This window comes from Meriones unguiculatus, chromosome 3 (genome assembly GCF_030254825.1).
Source record: "Meriones unguiculatus strain TT.TT164.6M chromosome 3, Bangor_MerUng_6.1, whole genome shotgun sequence".
Lineage (NCBI taxonomy): Eukaryota > Metazoa > Chordata > Mammalia > Rodentia > Muridae > Meriones > Meriones unguiculatus.
The window spans coordinates 85,681,709-85,706,289 of NC_083351.1; the positions used below are offsets into that span (position 1 = coordinate 85,681,709).

General features: G+C 38.1%; 1 protein-coding gene across 3 annotated transcripts in view; it reads right to left on the reverse strand.

The window, feature by feature from the left end:
- Epm2a (EPM2A glucan phosphatase, laforin) overlaps positions 1-24,581 on the reverse strand; it is a 103,256-nt gene that overhangs the window by 56,511 nt on the left and 22,164 nt on the right. For 2 of the 3 annotated variants that reach the window (XM_060380274.1, XM_021650142.2), the window contains exon 2: positions 20,148-20,322. In XM_060380274.1, coding sequence (XP_060236257.1) covers positions 20,148-20,322 — 175 coding nt within the window. Of the gene's footprint in view, positions 1-20,147; positions 20,323-21,120; positions 21,187-24,581 lie in introns of those variants that run through there. The other variant, XM_060380276.1, reaches the window with a different exon arrangement.

Consider the following 24,581-nt stretch of genomic DNA (forward strand, 5'->3'; position numbering starts at 1 on the left):
GCAAACCAAGTAATCCAACTAAAAAATGGGGAACAGAGCTAAACAGAGAATTCTCAATAGAGGAATATCAAATGGCAGAGAAACACTTAAAGAAATGCTCAACCTCATTAGCCATTAGGGAAATGCAAATCAAAACGACCCTAAGATTTCACCTTACACCCATCAGAATGGCCAAGATGAAAAACACAAATGACAACACATGTTGGAGAGGTTGTGGAGAAAGGGGAACCCTCCTCCATTGCTGGTGGGAATGTAAACTGGTACAACCACTTTGGAAGTCAATCTGGCGCTTTCTCAGACAATTAGGAATAGCGCTTCCTCAAGACCCAGCTATACCACTGCTAGGTATATACCCAAAATTTGCTGAAGTACACAACAAGGACATTTGCTCAACCATGTTTGTAGCAGCTTTATTTGTAATAGCCAGAACCTGGAAACAACCCAGATGTCCATCAACGGAGGAATGGATACAGAAATTGTGGTATTTTTACACAATGGAATACTACTCAGCAATCAAAAAAGAAGAAATCAAAGAAATCATGAAATGTGCCGGCAAATGGTGGGATCTAGAAAAGATCATTCTGAGTGAAGTATCCCAGAAGGAGAAAGACAAACATGGTATATACTCTCTTATATATCATATCCCTACAAGATATGATAAACATAATGTAATCTATACACCTGAAGAAGATAATCAAGAGAGCGGACATGGGGTAAGATGATCAATCCTCATTTAGAAAGACAAATGGGATGTGCATTGTATGACAGGAGTCTACCGCAGAAGGCATCTGAAAGACTCTACCTAGCAGTGTTTCAAAGCAAGACTCATAACCAAACCTTCGGCAGAGTACAGGGAATCATAGAAAAGAAGGGGAGTTAGTATGATGTGGAAAGGATAGGAGCTCCACAAAGACCAAACTTATCTGGGCACAGGGTCTTTTCTGAGACTGACACTCAACCAAGGACCATGAATGGATATAACCTAGAACCTCTGCTCGGATGTGGCTAGTGGTAGCTCAGTAACCAATTGGTTTCCCATAGTAAGGGGAACAAGGACTATTTCTTTCTTTTTTTTTTTTTTATCTTTTAGGGCGGGGATTATTTTTATTTATTTCTTTTTCTTTTTTTTAATTATTAGTTACATTTTATCAACTCTGTATCCCAGCTGTATCCCCTGCTCCTTTATTCCCTCACAAGCCCTCCCTCCCTCCTCATCTCTTCCCTGCCCCTTTCCAAGTCCACTGATTGGGGAGGACCTCCTCCCCTTTCATCTGACCCTATTTTATCAGGTATCTTCAGGGAACAAGGACTATTTCTAACAGGAACTCAATGGCAGCTTCTTTGACCTCCCCACCCCCCAAAGGAGGAGCAGTCCTGCTAGGCTACAGAGGAGGACATTGCAGCCATTCCTGTTAAAACAGGGTCAGGTGAAAGGGAAGGAGGTCCTCCCCTATCAGTGGACTTGGAAAGGGGCAGAGAGGAGATGAGGAAGGGAGGGTGGGATTGGGGAGGGAATGAGGGAGTGGGATACAGCTGGGATACAGAGTTAACAAAATGTAACTAATAAGAAAAAATAAAATTAAAAAAATAATAATAATAAACCTCCACTCTAAGCATAGGCACACGCAAACACATTCCTTAGTGACTGGTAACCATGAATTTTCTGCTCATGTGTCAGTCCTCACCAGGGTGGACTCAGAACATCAGCTGGGCTGGATGCTAGAAAGCAAATGTGTTAGGACTCCCCAAGGTCACCCCTACTTTATGAAATGAGTGTTTGAGTCCTTAAAAGTCATGTCTTGAAATCATGAACACCACAGTGGTAGTGCTAAGAGGTGGAAGCCTGTGGGATATGTTTAGGTCATAAAAGCAGAGCCCTTATGAATTGGTGCCTTTATAAAACAGCAAATTGATAAAGCTCCCTTGCTGTTTCCTTGGCCAGTGGGTGCTGTGTACGAACCAGAAACTGAACCCCTACCAGACACTGAACTATTTGTTCCTCGATCTTAGACTCTTCAGCCTTCAGAAAGGAGGAACAAATTTCTGTTCTTTATAATATAGACATTTTATGGCATTTCATTAAGATCATCCAGAATGGGTTGACATGCAGTTTCTGTAATTCTTTAGATTTCACAGTGGCCCCTTGTACTCATGGTTGAGCTTAGTGAATACAATGAAAATATACAAAGCAAAGTCACTAATGAAGAAAAGGACAAGAAAAGTGGTCTGGAGGAAACCAGGTGCAAGCATCCAAAGGCTCTGTCCATCATGAACTGCCAAGAACCTGCTTAACTCCTGCAGCAAACAGCTGGGGTATCAAATGACAAGTGTTGTCTACCAAAGAGCCTCACTGAAGGTTCTGTGCCAACAACAGTTTCTACTGGATACTGACAAAGAGCCATCCTCTGCTTAGTCTGAAATTTCCCCAGAAGGGAAACAGGTATTAAACATCACCTGGGAGGACACTCTGTGATCATAAAGCTATTGCCATATAAACATGAGGACCTAAGTTCAGACCCCTAGAACCTACACATATGCCAACTGGGCACAGAATACTAATGAAGGATGATTCCCGACATCAACCACAGGCCTCCACATACATGTGCACAGAAGTGCAAACATATGCATGCACAATAACACACACACATAGAATAAAAATGGAAAATAAATGCTTTTTTGCACAATTTTACCCGTTGTGAACTACATATTAACAGGGAACATTTTTGTTTTGCTTTGCTTTTTAATGCCAATGTAGTGAACTGTCACCAGCTGTATTCTGGAGCCCAGCAAAGGGCCAAGCTTGCCTTCAGGCTTCTCTAAAAACAGTTTTTTCTGAATAGTGAATAGCAAGCACTCAATTGCTTGTTATTCAGCAAATGAGAATTTGCTGTTATGACTGAAAACCGATTAATTCTGAGAAAGTTTTCGATAGTAGGTGTAATTTTCTTGTAATAAATTTCTTCATTACTCTGAAGTCCAATCTGCCACTAAAATAAGTACTGGTAATAACTAGTTTTTTCTGAACCCCAGTCCTGGTTGCCACCAATGCAGGGACAGACTCTAGCATCCTAAAAGATTAAAATGAAAGAAGCCATTGCACATAATGGTGGCTACTCACCAGCTCTGTGGCAATTTGGTTGCCATCTCCACTTCACCCTCTGATTCACCACACAAGGCAAACCAGTGAGTTATAAAGCTTTGAACACATTCCAGGATGGCAAAAGATAGCAAGTCATTAGACTTCACAAATTGCAGCATTCAACCTAGATAAAGGTGCATTAGTTAGGTGCCCAATACATTGAGAGCAATGACTAGTAATGAAGCTGAATTCAGACATGTACTGTGCACTGAAACAGTACAAAGCCTTTCCATGGGAAAGTTGAAGTGAATCACTGAACACCTTCCCCATCAGGTAAGCAAACTGAGGGAAGTGGTGTGGCAAAGCAATTGAGAATGAGACAGACAAAGTCTTCACCCTCATTACCAAGACAGGAGTTACAGGGCTGGCACCATCAGACAGGAGCCCTGGCTAATATCCTTATACATGAAAGTGATAACATGATGTTAAACCCTGGCAAAGAGGTAATATGCTGTTATCACATTTGTAATGCTTTTGACAGTGTCTCAAGCCAGTCCCTGTTTTATGTCCTTACTGTTAGAATTCATGTACTGTATTTGAACAATCTGTTCAAAAAATCTTTTCTTTGTAAGATCTTCAAAGATTACTTAGATGACATTGCAGCATAAAATTTGCTGAATATTGTGAATAAAAGTGGGCATACTTGGGTATTTCAGTATTTAAGGAAAAATATCTATGTAGTTCTTTCATTTGAGAGCTTGATTTTTAGAACAGCTCATTTTTTCCCAAGCCCATTAGTAAGGCAGAGAGAATTTTAGAGAATTTCACCAAGTTCAGAATAGACTAGATAGTTAAGAGAAAAGACAATAAACAAACCAACAAGATGGTCATTTTCCTTTGGGGGGGCTATTCCCTCAATTCCTATTTCCAGGATTTATTCTCACCTTCACTTTAGTCTCACTTATTTAGCTTCTCCTCCTGAGTTTTGCTTACTTTAGCTGATATTCTGCATTCCCTTCCTAAATTTAAACTCTCCTAATGACTTGATATCTACTAACTTGACTTTCCGTATGCATGACATTTTCTGTAACTGTTCAGGCAGCCAGGATCTAAGGCTATAACAGGGAAGATGTGTATACAATAAGGAAATCATGAAATGTGCAGGCAAATGGATGGAACTAGAAAAGATCATCCTGAGTGAGGTATTCCAGAAGCAGAAAGAAATACATGGTATATACTCACTTATAAGTAGATATTAGTCATATAGTATGGGATAAACATACTAAAAACTCTATAGTCCTAAAAAAGCTAAACAAGGAGGAACCTAGGGAAAAGGCTTAATCCTCATTCAGAAAGGCAAACAGGATAGACATCAGAAGTAGGAGAAGTCAGGAAACAGGACAGGAACCTACTGCAGAGGGCCTCTAAAAGACTCTACCCAGCAGGGTATCAAAGCAGATGCTGAGACTCAGAGCCAAACTTTGGGCAGAGTGCAAGGAATCTTATGGAAGAAGGGGAAGACAGAAAGACCTGGAAGGGATAGAAGTTCTATAAAGAGACTAACAGAGCCAAAAAGTCTGGGCCCAGGGAGCCTTTCAGAGACCGATACTCCAAACAAGAACCATCATGGAGAGGACCTAGACCCCCTGTTCAAAGGAAGCCCATGGATGCTCAGTTTCCAAGTGGGTTCCCCAGTAAGGGGTACAGAGGCTGTCTCTGACATGAACCCAGTGGCTGGCTCTTTGATCACCTCTCTCTTCCTGTGGGGTCCAGCCTTGGCAGGCCATGGAGGAAGATGATGCAGCCAGCCTTGATGAGACCTGATAAGCTAGGGTCAGATAAAAGGGGAGGATGACTTTCCTTATCAGTGTACTAGGAAAGGGGCATAAGGGAAGAAAAGGGAGTGTGGGTGGGACTAGGAGTAGATGCGGGAGGTGGCTACAGCCAGGATACAAAGTGAATAAATTGTAATAATAAATTAATAAATTTTTAAAAAAGAAATTTAGGAAGACAGTACAGTCTTTTGTAAAAATCTTCAAGTTCATTTTGAGAGCCAGAAGACTGTCATTTTGATCTTAAAAAGACAGAAGATTTACACCCTCCATCCAGGGCCTGCTGTACCCAGACATAATGGATACTTATTTAATACATCTCTTTAGGCTGACCTTCAACCTTGTCCTGTGATGACAAAACTGATTCCCATTATCTTGGCACATAATACCTTTTTTCCTTCCCCATGAAGGTCTGGAATAAAAATTTACTTTCTGATTTTTTTCTATGTACACTAACTACTGGTACGGTATCTGCATTTACTACTTTTACTCTCCCTCCCTCAAAAGTCCATTTACATTAGTAGAAAGTGAGCCCAAGACAAATATCTTGAAAATGTTAAAGAAATTATTTCAGTGAATAAGACAAAATGCTTCAAACCAAAGTTGGGTAGTAAATTCTGCCTGCATCTGTCCAAGCATACAGCCATATTTTACCCTCTCTTTATTTTGCATTTTAATTATAGATTTATTACATTAAATGACTGACCTGTTCTGCACTCTAGAGCACTTTATAAATTTATGGCCTTCTTTTGAATGAGGATATGTAGTTTGGATTCATCATTTATATCACAATAGATGGCTTTTGCTCCTAATCTTATTACTCATTGTTGCCAGTCCTCTCTGTACCATCTTCAGTCAGAAGGTTGGTTGATTTAACTGATCGCTATAAAAACAAAAGACCTGACAGATGTCCTTCTTTTTCTTTTCATTTAAGATTTAAAAAAAAAAAAAACACCTTATTTTGTTCTTATTCCATAATGGTGTAGCTCATTGAATTTCAGATGAACACTGCTGTTTTCATTACAACGCAATTCGTAATTAAGCAATAAAAAATATAGTCTAAGATAAGACATTCCTTATTGGGCTATTTTACAAGTTGAATACATAGAAATTCTATTTTGTATTTATTGTTCAAGTAGTAGAAAAGACCCTGACTTTCTAATTTCAAAATACTAAATTTATGTGTAATTAAATTACTGTTGATTGAACTTTCAACATTTATTTCATCAATACAAACTCAGGGGTACAGTGTGCCAATTTTATGTTACACATTTACAGCATAATAGGGAAGGTTAGTTAATATTTCTATCTTCTTACATTCTTTAAATCTGTTGGCTGACATACAAAAATGGCTCTTTATGGAGTGCAGTGTGTTTTTCAATACATTTTTACAATATGCACTAATAAAGTCAGCTAATTAATGTTTCTAGTCCTTCTTTGTGTTTGGAGCCTTTGAACATCTCATCATTCATTAGAGCCAGATGAGCCATCAGAATGAACTCCTTACATCAATCTGTGGTTCTGGATACTTAGCCTCTTTTTTTTCCATAATTTTATTTTTCTCATTAGTTACATTTTGTTAATTCTGTATCCCAGCTGTATCCCTCATTCCCTCCCCAATCTCACCCTCCCTCCCTCATCTCCTCCCTGCCCCTTTCCAAGTCCACTAATAGGGGAGGAACTCCTCCCCTTTCATATGACTCCCTTTTGTCAGGTATTTTCAGGACTGGCTGCAAAGTCCTCCTCTGTGGCCTAACAGTACTGCTCCTCCCTTGGGAGGTGGGGAGGTCAAAGAGCCAGTCATTGAGTTCCTGTTAGAAATAGTCCTTGTTCCCCTTATTATGGGAAACCAATTGATTACTGAGCTATCACTGGTCACATCCGAGCAGAGGTCCTAGGTTTTATCCTCTCATGGACTTTGGTTGAGTGTCCATCTCAGAAAAGACCCTGTGCCCAGATACGTTTGATCCTTGTGGAGCTCCTATCCTTTCCACATCAAACTCCCCTTCTTTCATATGATTCCCTGCACTCTGCCGAAGGTTTGGTTGTGAGTCTTAGTATCTATTTTGGAGCACTGCTAGGTAGAGTCTTTCAGATGTTTTCTGCAGTAGACTCCTGTCATACGTTCAATGCATATCCCATTTGTCTTTCTAAATGAGGATAGATCATCATACCCCGTGTCCGCTTTCTTGAGTATCTTCTTTAGGTGTATAGATTTCATTATGTTTATCCTATCTTTTAGGTCTATATAAGCGAGTATATTCCATGTTTGTCTTTCTCCTTCTGGGATACTTCACTCAGAATGATCTTTTCTAGATCCCACCATTTGCCTGCAAATTTCATGATTTCCTCCTTTTTGATTGCTGAGTAGTATTCCATTGTGTAAAAATACCACAATTTCTGTATCCATTCCTCCGTTGATGGACATCTGGGTTGTTTCCAGGTTCTGGCTATTACAAATAAAGCTGCTACAAACATGGTTGAGCAAATGTCCTTATTGTGTACTTGAGCAAATTTTGGGTATATGCCTAGCAGTGGTATAGCTGGGTCTTGAGGAAGCGCTATTCCTAATTGTCTGAGAAAGCGCCAGATTGACTTCCAAAGTGGTTGTACCAGTTTACATTCCCACCAGCAATGGAGGAGGGTTCCCCTTTCTCCACAACCTCTCCAACATGTGTTGTCATTTGTGTTTTTCATCTTGGCCATTCTGATGGGTGTAAGGTGAAATCTTAGGGTCGTTTTGATTTGCATTTCCCTAATGGCTAATGAGGTTGAGCATTTCTTTAAGTGTTTCTCTGCCATTCGATATTCCTCTACAGAGAATTCTCTGTTTAGCTCCATTCCCCATTTTTTTAATTGGATTACTTGGTTTGTTGCTTTTCAGCTACTTTAGTTCTTTATATATACTGGATATTAGCCCTCTGTCAGATAGAGGGTTGGTGAAGATTCTTTCCCAATCTGTAGGCAGTCGTTTTGTTTTGATGATGGTGTCCTTTGCTTTACAGAAGCTTTTCAGTTTCATGAGGTTCCATTTGTTGATTGTTGCTCTTAAAGCCTGTGTTGTTGGAGTTCTGTTCAGGAAGTTGTCTCCTGTGCCAATGAGTTCTAGGCTGTTCCCTACTTTTTCTTCTAACAGATTTAGCGTATCTGGTTTTATGTTGATGTCTTTGATCCACTTGGACTTTAGTTTTGTGCAGGGTGATAAATGTGGATCTATTTTCATTTTTCTCCATGTAGAAATCCAATTAGACCAGCACCATCTGTTGAAGATGCTATCTTTTTTCCATTGAATGGTTTTGGCTGCTTTGTCAAAAATTGAGTATTCATAAGTACGTGGGTTTATTTCTGGGTCTTCAATTTGGTTCCATTGATCCTCCTTTCTGTTTCTATGCCCATACCATGCAGTTTTTATTACTATTGCTCTGTACTACAGCTTGAGATCGGGAATGGAGATACCTCCAGATGATCTGTTGTTGTATAGGGTTGTTTTGGAGATTCTAGATTTTTTGTTTCTCCATATGAAGCTGAGAATCTTTCTTTCAAGGTCTGAAAAGAATTGAGTTGGTATTTTGATGGGCATTGCATTGAATCTGTACATTGCTTTTGGCAGGATGGCCATTTTCACAATGTTAATCCTACCAATCCATGAGCACGGGAGATCTTTCCATCTTCTGAGATCTTCTTCAATTTCTTTCTTCAGAGACTTGAAGTTTTTCTCAAACAGGTCTTTCACTTGCTTGGTTAGTGTCACCCCAAGGTACTTTATGTTATTATTGGCTATTGTGAAGGGTGTTGTTTCCCTAATTTCTTTCTCGGCCCTTTTGTTTTTGGTATACAGGAGGGCTTCTGATTTTTTTGAGTTGATTTTGTATCCAGCCACTTTGCTGAAGGTGTTTATCAGCTGAAGGAGTTCTCTGGTTGAATTTTTGGGGTCACTCATGTATACTATCATATCATCTGCAAATAGTGACACTCTGACCTCTTCCTTTCCAATTTGTATCCCCTTGATCTCCTTTAGGTGTCTTATTGCTCTGGCTAAGACTTCAAGTACTATGTTGAAGAGACATGGGGAGAGTGGGCAGCCTTGTCTTGTCCCTGATTTCAGTGCGATTGATTTAAGTTTCTCTCCATTGAGTTTGATGTTGGCTGTAGGCTTGCTGTATATTGCCTTTACTATGTTTAAGTATGTGCCTTGTATCCCTGATCTCTCCAATACTTTAAACATGAATGGGTGTTGGACTTTGTCAAATGCTTTTTCAACGTCCAAGGAGATGATCATGTGGTTTTTCTCCTTCAGTTTGTTTATGTGGTGGATTACATTGATGGATTTCTGTATGTTGAACCACCCTTGCATGCCTGGGATGAAGCCTACTTGGTCATGGTGGATGATATCTTTGATGTGTTCTTGGATTCGGTTTGCAAGTATTTTATTGAGTATTTTTGAATCTATATTCATAAGAGAAATAGGTCTGAAGTTCTCTTTTTTTGTTGGGTCTTTGTGTGGTTTGGGTATCAAGGTAACTGTCGCTTCATAGAATGAGTTTGGTAATGTTCCTTCTGTTTCTATTTTGTGGAATAGTTTGAGGAGAATTGGTATTAGCACTTCTTTGAAGGTCTGGTAGAATTCTGCACTGAAACCATCTGGCCCAGGGCTTTTTTTGGAGGGGAGGCTGTTAATGACTGCTTCAATTTCCTTGGTGCATATAGGGCTATTCAGTCTTTCTATCTGATCTTGACTTAATGTTGGTAGATGGAATCTATCAAGAAAATTGTCCATTTTGTTTAAATTTTCAAATTTTGTGGTGTATAGGCTTTTGTAGTATGACCTAATGATTGTTTGGATTTCTTCAGTGTCTGTAGTTATGTCCCCCTTTTCATTTCTGATTTTGCTGATTTGGATAGATTCTCTCTGCTTTTTAGTTAGCTTGGCTAAGGGTTTGTCTATCTTGCTGATTTTCTCAAAGAACCAGCTTTTTGTTTCATTGATTCTTTGAATAGTTTTATTTGTTTCTAATTGATTGATTTCAGCCCTGAGTTTGATTATTTCCAGCCTTCTGCTCCTCTTGGGTGATACTTAGCCTCTTATGTGCTTTCCAACCTCAGTAACTGCTTTTATCAGCCCAGTTGCTTTGTAAAACATCTCATTATAAAGGAAAACATATGGAATTTATCTTTTTGCTCTTGACTTATGTAACTTAATATGATCTCCTCCAATATGGTTATATCTGTTTTGTTGAAAGAGATAGAATATTATTCTTTTGTGGCTAAGTAATATTCTACTCTGAGAAACTTTTCAGACTTAATACACTACCCGAACATCCAGCTCCCAAAGTGATTGATTGCATCAATAGAAACACAATGGCAGTTACTGATTTTGCCAATGGACTTGAGATAATTTTTTAAAATTCTATATTGGTTATCTTTTTCATTTATCTGACAAAAAGCAACTTAAGGAGGGCCTTATTTTGGCTCACAGCTTGAGGGGACGATCACAGTCTATCATGGTGGCAAAGGCATGGCAGCAGGGTCATGAAGCAGCTGCTTACTGATAACATAATCAGGAAACACAGAAAAATGGATGTCTGTGCTGGGCTTGATTTCTCTCTTTCATGCTATCTAGAACCCCAGGTCATGGGAGGGGACCCATATTCAAGTTAGGTCATTACATCTCAGTTAAACCAAACTAGAAACTTAACCACATACACTTCTCAAAGGTCACTCTCTAGATTATTCTAGAACCAGTGAGGCTGGCAGCTGAGAGTAACTATCACAGGCTCCATTTTCTAATGTGTTTAGGAATCCTTGTCTAGGTTTGGCTTCCCAGACAAATTTCAGACAATGTTTTAGACTGTGAAGTTGAGGTGCTTACAAACTACCAACACAGACACCTTAATTAACTCAAACATTTCCAATGGAGATATGGCAGACACAAGTAAATTAATACTGGTAATTTCTTAGAAGCTATTACTGTATCATAAACAAACATATAATACCATAAAAATTATTAATCCTCCTAAGACTTGCATTGGATGGATGAATGGTATCTAAAATTATCCAAACAATCTTTCCACATACAGTAAGGCAGACTTCATACAACATAGGGAAGATGAGGTGAAGTGGAAGAACTCACATAAACTATTGTATAAACCAATATACTCTGACATTGTGGAAGGCAAAGTCTGGTTCTCAACAATGCATTAAATTTCATTTTTTAACAAGAAAAGTCTAAAACATAAGTTTGAGAGCATTATAATTAGTTACCTATAAGCCTTTTTCTGTCCTTCAATATTATAATTACTAAAAATAATTTGTTAGAATGAGAAAATAGGAATGTGAAGTAAATAATATTTTATGAAGTTCCGTATTTCATAAAATTTTAATTAACCTGATATTTCCATTTTTTAAAAAAATTGCTTCTGGCTATTAAATATTAAACATATTTTTAAAAGCAAAGTCACATTGCAAATGTAGTAAGATTTAAACAGGACTCTAAGTCCTTGATGCACTGGGGCCACTTAAAGAAAATAAGCTGAAAAAGATTCACAGAGACATAAAAAGTAACTTAACTGAATTAATATTTTCACAGAAATGTATATTTCATTTGCCTCTACCATGAGACTGTTAGCTTATGAGACACAATAGGTACCTCTCACCCTAACTTCTGAGGGAAAGCAGGCACGCGGATCATATCTAAACACTAAATGGATGAAATGAAAATAACTCCAATTCACCTAATTACCACTTCAAGACAAGAAAGCATTCTAACAGTGTGTTCAGATATGAAGTCCATTCCCATACTGTGTCTTACTGATAAAGTATCGAGAAGACAGTGAAGAAAAGGAGGTGTGTTTCAGTTTCTTTCTGCTATTGTGATAAACAGTCTGAACAAAAACAACTTAGGGGAGGGGAGAATATAACTGGCTTATACTTTCAGATTCCAGTCCATCACTTGGAAAAGTCAGGACAGGAACCATGGAGACACACTGCTTACTGGCTCACATACAGGCTCATCCTTAGTCCAGGACCTCCAACACTTTTCCACAGTGGAATGGGCCTTCATACCTCAATTACCTATTAAGATCTCACAGGTGGTTTTATCCAGGAAGTCTCTAACTAATATTCCCTTCTCAGATGACTCTAGGGCCTAGAGTATAGACTGGGTCAAGCTGACAAAACTGATGAATACATGATCAAAAAGAGAAGTCAGGAAAAGACCAAGGCAGAACAAGAGAAATGAGAGATGGCATCGGTGTGGAAGGAGGGAAAACAAAGAAGAGTAACGGCCAGAGAGACAGTGGGTGAGAAATACAGAAAATGGTGGAAAAATGAAAATAACAGGGGTATAGAGAACAAGCATAAATGCAACAGACAGCAATTTCTTCCTATGTAAAGTTTTACAAACACAGATCTGCATTCTGCCATCCACCAGCAAATTCAGAACTTGGGAGAACAAAAATGGGGGAATATCTCATAATACAGAAACACAAAAATAAAGATCTAACTTTTCAAAATTAAGTATCAATGAACAGAAAAGTCATAAATAAGGCTATTATATAGCTACAGGAAAGTTATTCCCATGTGATGAGAGAAACGAATGCGTTTTGCTGTCTTTTATTCATCTTCTCCATTAATTTGGTAATTCTTCCATTAATTACAGAGAAGGCTGTAATCAAGAAATCAGTTATTTTAAATCAATTTAAATAGTTATTTTCAATAACTGACAAAGTGATTTAAATACAACACTCTAAAAACAAGATTAAAATATCCTTCCATATGTTTTTCATAACATAGGCAGATTTCCTGGCTTTACAAAGTGAACCTGCCATAGTCACCACAACACATTTAGCTCCCTCCTGTAACACTAGAATATAGAGTTCCTACCCTACCAAACTGTCTCAGCATGTAACTTACATGTCCTTTGATCTATCTGGTGTTACACAGAAAACTAGAACAAAAGGCAAGCTCATCTTGTCAAAAATATTCGGTCTGCCTTCTATATTCATTTAATCTTAGAGAATAACTCTTCCTTAGTTGTCACTGACACTGTGATATTCGAATTGAGAGAATCTTGTAAAACTTAAAATTCGTGGGTCAATGTACTTACATTTCATTAGTCACTCAGTCTATATATTTCATTTTCACCTAAAACTCTCTTCTCGCTCCCACACTAAGACTGTTTCATATTTCACAGAGAAAGCAGGAAGTTATCAAAGCATGAACTTCTACATGCTCTTGCTTCTACAGCTATCTGCCATATACAAAGCCAAACTCTCCGCTTCTTCTGCCCATCATCCTGAAGGAACCCCTGTTCTCCTTAGGACTATTCTCTGTCACTGCACAAAAATTTTTGCATCTGTTTCCCTTCCCCCTTTCTCCTCTTAACCACTCTTCTCCCATTCTATGGGATCATGTTCATAACCATGAAGCTATTCTACAATAGCTTTCATTTTATGTCATTTCCTTTTACTGTATATATCCTCAGTTTACTGCTCACTCTTTTGTGATAAAGTTCATAGAAAACAGTAACACTGCCACATTTTATCCACATAATGCCTTATGAATCTCATTTCTTTGCATCTTTATGATAAAAGAATCCTCTGCTTACTATCATGTTTATAGACTTGACCTCAGAGCTAACAATCACACACTCTTCTTTCCATCTCCTTTCATTCAACACCAATCAAGACATTTGAAGACAATATAAAAATCACAATTTAAACGTTAATGCTGTGGATAATGTACAAGATCTCACAGAATCCAGCTGCTTATTTTATAATTGCATTGGTGCCATGACAGCATTTTCAGAAATCTGATGTCTTCACGCACTTTAGTCAACGGGTGACTACAATTTAGGACCTTTCATCATTAATATGCTTCCTCTCACATTATGCTGTAAATAGGCCATGCCAGCATAACTACATGTACAATGTAAAATATTCTATTGAAACATTTTTCACAAGATAAGAGTTTCAATTCTAAGGAAGAAAGAAATATATGTCCATGACTGGCCACTCAAAATACAAACAGCACTGTAGGCCTTGATTTTTTAAAAACCCTACTAAGCACTTCTCCATTCCAACCCCCCAGCACTAGGTAGGAGAGAAAGAAGGTTAGTGGGAACAGGAGCAGAGTTCTCTCTGCTACTTCTCACTAGGTAGAGTCGTAGGATTCTTTTGGGGGCAATACCAATATCAGTCTTCCAGAAATCCAGAAGTCCAGATAACCAGCAAATCAGCAAACTGCAAATGCAGCTTGAAGGAAGACTGCTTGCTGCTGGTTTGTCCTCAAAGGAATCCCACATACCTCGTTAAATCTTGAGGCAGATGTACCACAATTTCTGTATCCAATCCTCCACTGAGGGGCATTTGGGCTGGTTCCAGCTTCTAGCTATTACAAATAAAGCTGCTACAAACATGGTTGAGCTAATGTCCTTATTGTGTACTTGAGCCTCTTTTGGGTATATGCCTAGGAGTGGTATAGCTGTATATACCACTTGAATCTTGAGGAAGCGCTATTCCTAGTTGTCTGAGGAAGCGCCAGTTTGATTTCCAGAGTACTTGTACAAGTTTAAATTCGCACCAGCAGTGAAGGAGGGTTCCCCTTCCTCCACAACCTCTCCAGCATGTGTTTTCTCTTGAGTTTTTGATCTTAGCCATTCTGATGGGTGTAAGGTGAAATCTCACGGTCATTTGATTTGCAATTCCCTTATGACTGAGGACATTGAGCATTTCTTTAAGTGTTTCTCTGCCATTCGATAGATATTCCTCTATTGAGAATTTTCTGTTTAGCTCTGTACTCCATTTTTTAATTGGATTACTTGATTTGCTGCTGTTTAACTTCTTGAGTTCTTTATATATACTGGATATTAGTCCTCTGTCAGATATAGGGTTGGTGAAGATCCTTTCCCAATCTGTAGGAAGTCGTTTTGTTCTGATGACAGGGTTCTTTGCTTTACAGAAGCTTTTCAGTTTCATGAGGTCCCATTTATTGATTGTTGCTCTTAGAGCCTGTGCTGTTGGTGTTCTGTTCAGGAAGTTGTCTCCTGTGCCAGTGAGTTCAAGGCTCTTCCCCACTTTTTCTTCTAAGCGGTTTAGTGTGTCTAGTTGTATGTTAAGGTCTTTGATCCACTTGAACTTAGTTTTGTGCAGGGTGATAAGTATGGATCTATTTGTATTTTTCTACATGTAGACATCCAGTTAGACTAGCACCATTTGTTGAAGATGCTGTCTTTTTTCCATTGAATGGTTGTGGCATCTTTGTCAAAAATCAGGTGTCCATAAGTGTGTGGATTTATTTCAGGGTCTTCTATTCAATTCCATTGATCCACCCGTCTGTTTCTATGCCAGTACCATGCAGTTTTTAGTATTGTTGCTCTATACTACAGCTTAAGATCAGGGATGGTGAGACCTCCTTAAGATCTTTTACTGTAGAGAATTGTTTTAGCAATTCTGGGTTTCTTGTTGTTCCATATGAAGTTAAGAATTTTTTTTCAAGGTCTGTAAAGAGTTGTGTCGGTAATTTGATGGGAATTGCACTGAATCTGTAGATTGCTTTTGGTAAAATGGCCATTTTTACTACATTAATCCTGCCGATCCATGAACAATGTAATATTACTCAGCAATAAAAAACAAGGAAATCATTAAATTTGCAGGTAAATGGTGGGATCTGGAAAAGATCATCTTGAGTGAGCTTCCCAGATGCAGAAAGACGCACACAGTATATACTCACTCATATAGACATATAATATAGGATAAACCTACTAAAATCTGTACACCTAAAGAAACTAATCAAAAGGGAGGAATCTTGCTAAAATGCTCAATCCCTATCCAGAAAGGCAAAGAGGATGGACATCAGAAGAAGGAGAAAAGAGGGAACAAGTCAGGAGCCTAACGCAGAGGACCTCTGAAAGGCTCTGCCCTGCAGACTATCAATGTAGATGCTGAGAATTATGGGCAACCTTTGGGCAGAGTGCAAGGAATCTTATAAAAGAAGTGGGAAACAGTAAGATCTGGAGAGGACAGGAGGTCCACAAGGAGAGCAACAGAACCAAAAAATCTGAGCACAGGGGTTTTTCCTGAGACTGATACTCCAACCAAGTAGCATGCATGGAGATAACCTAAGACCCCTGCACAGATGTAGCCCATGGCAGTTCAGTATCCAAATGGGTTCCATAGTAATAGAAACAGGAACTGTCTCTGACATGAATGGATTGGCCTGCTCTTTAATTACCTACCCCTGAGGGAGGAGCAGCATTCCCAAGCCACAGAAGAAGACAATGCAGCCGCCATTCCTGGTGAGACCTAATTGTAGTCAATTGACCTAATTAGGATCAAAAAGAAGGAAATAAGACCTCCCCTATCCATGGACTTGGGCAGGGGCATATGTGCAGAGGGTGGAGGAAGGGGGGGATTGGATGGGAGGGGGGGGAGGATACAAAGTGAAAAAAGTGTAATTAATAAAGAATTAAAATAAAAATAAAAATAACAACAACAACAACAAATCTTGAGGCCATCATTCCCTAATCAGGAAAAACATGCTGTTGCCCTTTCCTCCAAGTACAGACAACTGTAATCTTGTTTTAAGGTTTAAAGAATCTCAAATAATTTGGGCAGGTATAAATACCAGTTTAAACTGGTTGTCCTCCTTTGGCCAATAATATTTTGGTTTTGAACTACAGAATAAGGGCAATGCATTACTAATACATCAAGAAATTTGTGACTCATTTCTATTTATTCCAAAACAAAATTCTTGGCAAAGTTGGATTACAAACATGAGTAATATAAATAATATTATTATGTAAGAAACATTTGCATATTTACTAAAGACAACTGTATGCTGGCTATAAGATTTGTATTTGTAAACATGGCTTCTCGGGACACACAAGTAAAGTACCATTTGAAGATGGAACAGAATTTGGATCTGAAACCAGAAATGCTGATGTGATGTTGACATTTTAGGTGAACATAATATGTTAATAAAATGACCCCCTGAACCTTAGCTCTTATTAACAAACTTAACTCATTTCTAGAACTGCCCTTAGCAGTCACTGAGATCCAAATCTTATTTTGCAAACAGAAAACTAAAGTTTGCAGAGCTACTACTGCACTTTCCCAAGGTTAAATAGGAGAAACTTTAAAAAAATGAGAGTAGAATGCAAGCTTATCCTCACTTTCTCAACAGAGTAACTAATCTCATCATTTAAAATAATGATTTTAAAAATATTTTAAAAATGTTTAAAAATATTTTAATTTTAATTTAATTTTTTAAATATTTAAAAATATTAAAAATATTTTAAAATCATTTAAAATAATGTCAAATAGAACCAATATGTTAAAGTATACAAATTTACTGTGGTGTGTTATTTAAAATAACTCAATTTTGAAATTCCTAAGCGTTTTTATAAAGTAAAGGCCTGTAAAGTATAAGCAGGCTTCTACCATACATTTTCTAAATTATAACATGTCAAGAGTCTAAAGTGTTATGTTCATTAAGTCTAATTTACGTCTCTTGAATTGTGTTTAATTGACAATAAACCTTTTCAAGAAACAGAAGTTAGAGCCCTTTACTGCTGTTTCATCAAATTAGTTGTCTGTGTCTTTAATGTAAATTCTTTTGCATGAAAAAGTTCTACGGAAGAGAGAGGTATAGTTTCCCATGTACAGAATGAACAGGAAAATATAATGTTGAAAATTTTAAAATCTCTGACTCTGAACATTGAGAGGTGTCAGGATGTTATTTTCTAAGAAAAATGCCTGATGCCTGCTACGTGCCTTGTCTCCCAGTGTTACTGATACAGCACAATTTTATACTTGTGTCCAGCTAACAACTTGTTATCCCTTCTTTGCCCTCCAAAGTAAACAGGTCATTTGAATTCACTATCATTCCTCTGTTCATCCACACTGACCACTCTCCTTATATTTACCTATCTTTCTCAGATGCCCTCCTGAAAGAAAAAAAAAAAAGCCTACCCTCTATATTCCATCTTAGGTTCTCCTTCCACACCAAGATTTCTTTGAACTAAAAATGTCTGCCCCTTACTAAGCTGCATATAAAACTTCTTTGCAACAATAACTTCTATGTGTTATAGATGTGTAAATGCCTGTCTTCTTCCAGGACATGATGAGTCCACTGAGAGCAGAGGCCTTTGATAGCCCAGGATTCAACATGGGCAATGTCATAGCTCTTACTGAATGAGACAGCTTTCCATATGCCCTATGATATATCATTTCATGGTTTGGAATTTGTATTGTAAGACTAATCATGTAATAGATTCTGACAAGTCATTTTTTATTATAACCTACCCCAACCAGGAAGGAACCAAAGACATGATTTTCTTCTCATATTCAAACTAAATGATGGCAGTTTGTGTTTGTATCCTCTTAAATAAATTGTAATGTATATATTGGTACAGATGCTCAAATGTATTATCTATCTTGAGTACATCTACTTCAAAAGCTAAGATAAATTTACACATTATACTCAGATGTACATGGAAAACATATCAATTGGGTATTTAAAAATTAATAAGAAAATATATAAATAGCTCTTCATTTGGACTAAATGCACATTTTATCTTGTCTAGTTTAAAATGAAGATATGCTGGAGCTGGAATATCCAAGATGAGTTAAACCAAAATGTATGAAAATATTACTCCTTCATTCAAAACTGCTGCCTCTGTGGGGTATTTACAGTAGTTTTCAAATATTGTGTGCACAATAACCACATGGAGATGCTACAAATGAAAGTCCTCAGAAGTTGGAGGGAATGTGTGTGTGTGTATATATATGTGTGTGTGTGTATATATATATGTATATATATGTATATATGTATATATATATGTATATATATGGAAATAAAGGGTTGATAGTTAAATATATATTAGTATGTTTTGGGTTGTATGTATGAATCTTTCTTATAATACTTATAATTACTCAAAAGTTCTCCTACCAAAATGATCTTAAGATGATCTTGTTTCCTTCCCAAATAGTTGCTTTTGTTTATTTAAATATTTCTTTTTGATAGATTAAAATGGCCAATTCTTATTGCTCATATTTATTACATGAAAGATTAGGTTGGCCATTTTATAACTGAACATTTTATATACATGAACTAAAACAATGATAACAAAAATCACAGGACAATTAAAATTCCTCAAATTAAGAAAAAATATTCTGTAGTTTATTTTGGAAAAAAAAGAATACTGAGAAAGTCTCCAAGATATAATGCAATAAAACCAACAAATGAAGAACACAGAATTTAAGAATGGAACGTGAACCCCACAGTTCCAACAGGCACCTAAGAAGGATCTTTACCAACAGCCCTCAAAGGCAGCCAGAGTGATGAGTTAAATCATAGAAGAAAGTCTCTCGACCCCACGGCATAGCACTTTGGATGGTCTAGGAAGTTTCCTCAGGACAGATTAGAGACAACCCACAGGCACATCCTCAGGAGACCTTAACCTGGTTCAGCACGCTTCTCACCCTCGCTGTGTCACCTGCTTTCCCTGAACATCTAAATTGTATGGACCCAATGTTTCATGTTTTCATTTCATCTCCACTTTTCCTTTATTTCACTCCATTATTGCACCAGACTCCACATTCTGAACATCATCTCCAGAGTGAAAGCTCCCAGATGCACATCACCATTTCACATTCTCCTCCAAATTTCTGTGCATCAAGCTGCTATCTGTTCCACCATTTCAGCAGTATTTCAAAGACATGAATAAAACAGAATTTCATCTTATGCACTCCAAACACTGCCCCTTTCCCAGTCTCCCTATTCTCAGTAAACAGCAGCATCATTAAGTGTGTCATTCAAGCCTTCATTCATGACTCCTACATAAGCCTGTCTTTCTCACACCATGCATTCAATCCAGCAAGACTAGCATCTAACATGAACTTGGAAGAAAGTATGTTCAAAAAGAATAGCAATGTATCTCACACTTTGAAGAATTTATACTTTTGTCTATTTCCTTTCTTTCACAAGATCTTATCCAAAACAATACACTTATTAAAACACACTGAAAGGGGCTGGGTACATGACTCGATGGTTAAGAGAACTAGATGCTCTTCTAGTGGACAGGTTTTATTCCCAGCACCCATATGGCAGCTCACAACTGCCTGTAACTCAGTCCTATGGATGCAATTTTCTCTTCTGGCCTCCTCAGGCACTGAGCACCTATGTTGTACACAAACATACATACAAGCCAAACACCCATGCACATAAAATATTTTTACCTTGAATAGTGCATAGCTTGGTGTCCTGCAATATTAAAATAGAAGTCTGTTGTGTGCTTCATTTCATTGGTGTGCCCAGTGGCCTCAATCCAGTGTCCTACTGGGAGACAATAAACACCATCCACCAAATTATTTTCATTATATGTGCAGCAACGGTCATGGTGAGGTCCATTTCCTAGAACAAGAAATAAAAAAGAGCAATTAACTCAGTGTTTTGCCTAGACAGCCTTGAAATGACTGAGACAAAATTAGTAGTATTAAGATGAAAATAAAGATAAATCCACTTAATTACAAAACAGAAGAGACTAGAGTAGGAGAAATTTGGGCATTTGTAGAGTTACTTATAAAAATCATAGTGTCTGTGTTCCCTCTAAAGACATGCATTTTAATAGAAAGCTGCTTATTAACTCTTTCAGAACTCCATGAACCTGCTCTGCATCCTACAACAAGCTATGACTCTTTTTTTATAGCCAAATACCATTTGAAATGGTTTAATTGTCATTAATATGCCTGGATTCCATCATATCTTTATGGTATGCAAATATACAACTCTTGTCAATAGTAAAGTATCTTAGTACCAACACATACAGTCAATATATAGATATGAATATATTAATAAATAGTTAAAAAAGTAAATTATACCAGCCAATCTAATTCTCAGGTAAAACATGGACCAGTGTTAAGTATAGATGAGCATACTAAGTCTCCCAGAGGTTGATTAGCTTACCCAAGCCTGCTGAACTCCTAAGCTCAGTGTGATTATAAACCAACTCCCACAGGACCCTCTCTTTTAGGCACCTGATACCTTCCTACAGCTCCCTGTCTCCTTGACATGCAGAGACACAGGGTCCTCCTTCCCAGTGCCACAGAGCAAAGAAGAAACAAAAGATCATGTCTCTAAAAACATCATTTGCCTACTGTGAAGTTTTTTTTCATTATCAACCATACTGTACATTGTGATCTGAATGCTTACATCACTGCCAAAATCCCATGTCGAAGAAATAGAGATTCCTTCTCCTCATGAGAGCACAGCAAGCAGATGTCATCTATGAACACGAAAGTAAGCCTTCAGCAGATCCTGAATGCTCCTCATTCCTGCTTTTCTTTACCATCAGAACTATAAGAAATATATTCCTGTTTATTACATGCCTCAGGCTATATTATCTTAGAGGTAAACTAGAGCTTTTATTTCTATGAAAATCAAAATTCAAACTATATTATAATTAGATCTTACATGCTCATCTCATTTAAAATTATCTCTTTCTTTATCCCATCTTCTATATAAGTAAAACAAGTGTCTGTGATTTGTAGGAATAAAACTAAAATGTTGAGTCACTTGCTACTTTCAATCTTAAAAATGTCTTCCCTAAAGTTGCTTGGTGTAAAATCCAGAAATACTCTTTAACTAGTGGTGGATTCTCTAAAACAACTGCCTCCTTTAGGACAAGAGGCATAGAATCGATCCCTTAATAAACATTACTGATCTTCCAAGACAAGGCTCCTATCTTTTCTCTTGATAGCACAATACCATCTGTCCATTAACAACCTTGATATTTAGGAGAGGACATCCAAGTGGACCAGCAACTCAACTTCTCCAAATATATCCAACAGAAGAGTGTATATAGCAGTACCATTTCAGCAGCAAATGCTGCAATGATATGTTTACTCTTTCTTTAATACATATTTGAGACAGGTAGTGTGCAGCATCACAGTAAGAACTTAGGTATTTAAGAGCAATTAAAAATTTTCAAACAGTTTCAAGCAGCCATATGACAAGATCACACTTTCATTTTGAAATGACTCTCTATTAGAGGGAAAATTAATTCAGAAATAATGAAGTTGAGAGTTCAAGAGCATGGCCAATAACTCAGTTAATAAAGTATGAGGTCCTGAGTTTGATCCCTGGAGCTCATATAAAAAGCTGGCTCAGTAGCCCTGTGGGTAATCCCAGAGCTGGGACAGCAGAGACAGGTGAGTCCTTGGAGCTAACCAGCCATACTGCATAGCCTAGTTGGTGAACTCCAAGCAAATGAGAATTGGTCTCAAAAACGAGGTAGATAGATATCCAAGGTTGTTTTCTGGTTTCTACACACATACACAAACATTTACAAATAAATATATGAACACATAAATTATCCACCACACACACACATACACACACATGCACAAAGTAGTGAGTCCATTTAGAAAATTAGATCAGGAATGTGATGAGGGAATATCATTGGTAGAAACAGAATAGACTAGGTAAATTCAGAAGGAAAAAAATCTTCTAGACTTATGAATAATCAGACATGGAAAGAGAAGAAGGTGGAGGATCAGTAAAGACCGCCATACTTTCAGTAAGCAGCATATTATACAGAGTGGTACCATTTATTGAAAGAAAAAAATCTGGAGGAGCTCAGTGTGAGAATAGTGGATTATAAGTGCTGAGTACTCAGATATCTATAGGAGAATATCAAACAGAGCTAGAGTTATGGATTTGACACTGAGGCTAAGGACTTCGATTAAAAATAGTTAAGAAACATCTGTATATAAATGTCCTTTAGTCATTGGACGTAGGAGAAAACAAGTAACAGGACAGGACCTTACCACAGAGGAAGTCTAAAAGACTCTACCTAGCAGTGTATCAAAGCAGATACTAAGGCTCACAACCAAACCTTCGGCAGAGTGCAGAGAATCATATGAAAGAAAGGGGAGTTAGTATGACGTGGAGAGGATAAGAGCTCCACAAGGACAAAATATATCTGGGCACAGGGGTCTTATATGAGACTGTTTCTCCAACCAAGGACCATGCGTGGATATAACCTAGAACCTCTGCTCGGATGTAGCCCGTGGTAGCTCAGGAACCAAGTGGATTTCCCTAGCAAGGGGAACAGGGACTATTTCTGACATGAACTCAATGGCAGGTTCTTTGACCTCCCCACCCCCCAAGGGAGGAGCAGCCCTGCTAGGCCACAAAGGAGGACATTGCAGCCAGTCCTGAAGACACCTGATAAAACAGGGTCATATGAAAGGGGAGGAGGTCCTCCCCAATCAGTGGACTTGGAAAGAGGCAGGGAGGAGATGAAGGAGGGAGGGTGGATTGGGAGGGAAAAAGAGAGGGGGCTACAGCTGGGATACAAGTGAATGACCTGTGATTAAAATTTAAAATAATAATAATAATAATAATAAACAAGTTGGTGGACTAACAGCTCTGCACAAAGTTGGTCGAGCCTCATTTATTCTCAGTAGCAATCATGCTTTGTATTCTTTGAGAAAAGTCAAGTCCTTGAGACAACTGTGTAGTTGCAGCGATGCTTCAGTCCTCTCTAAGGTAAGCCTGAGGTATACAGAAATGAACAGAAAGCATGATTAACATGGCTCAGGCTTGGACTCACTGCTCCACCTCCAGCAAGGATCTTCAAAGGGAAACTCCCAAAGAACCCAAGTCAATTCAGCTCGAAATTTTAGGGAAATGTTCCTTTGTAAACACTGCCAAACAGGATATACAACAGCAGAAGGGAAACATCTGTTATTAGAGAAAGATATGGGTATGTTGTAAGCTTTTAAACATAAATCAAAGAAATATGATGAAGGAGGCAGGCCTGGGTTGTGTGTTGGGGGGGGGGGGGGGGTAACGTCTTTCCTAAGGATATTTACTAATCACTTGATCATTTAATATCTCATTGACATGGACTGAATTATGTCTCCCCAAATCCAATATACTAAAGCCCTAAGTCAAGAAGCCCATATTTGAAAACAGGAAATAATGAAGGTAAAATTCTAGTTAGAAAGGTTGGCCATGACCTAACCTGTCTGAAGTCCCTATCAGAAAAGAAACAGAAGACCTCTCTTTTAACTTTTTTCCCTCTGACCCCCACTTTATATAAGCATTGAGAACCTAGCCATGTGCAAGTCAGGATGAGTCTGATCAAGAGTCAAATTTGCAAATATCTTAATACATGACTTCTAACCACTAGAACTGCTGAAAAATGAATTTCTGTTACTTAAGCCATACAGCCTGTGTTCTTTGATTACTGCAACCCTAGTATACTATCACTCTCATATACACAAAATACTCCAGAACATCTTCTGGCTATATGCCCAGGAGTGGTACAGCTGGGTCTTCAGGTAAAACTCTTGCCAATTTTCTGAGAAACCAACAGATTAAGAACTGAAATCGGTAGGGCAGGGGTAGGGAGCATCTGCCAGATAAGGGAGGCTTCCAGAAGTCTATTGTGATTCTAGCTGAGACTCCAAGCAGTCGGGGACATGGAACTAAAGTGGCCACCTCCTGTAGCCAGGCAGGACTTCTAGTGGAGCGAAGGGGACACCAAGCCTCACACAAAACCTTCAACCCAGCCAATCAGTGGCTGGCCCAACTTGGGTAGGATGCCATGAAAGCCCATCACTGACACTATTAATGATATTTTGCAATTTTTGTGACTTTTTTTT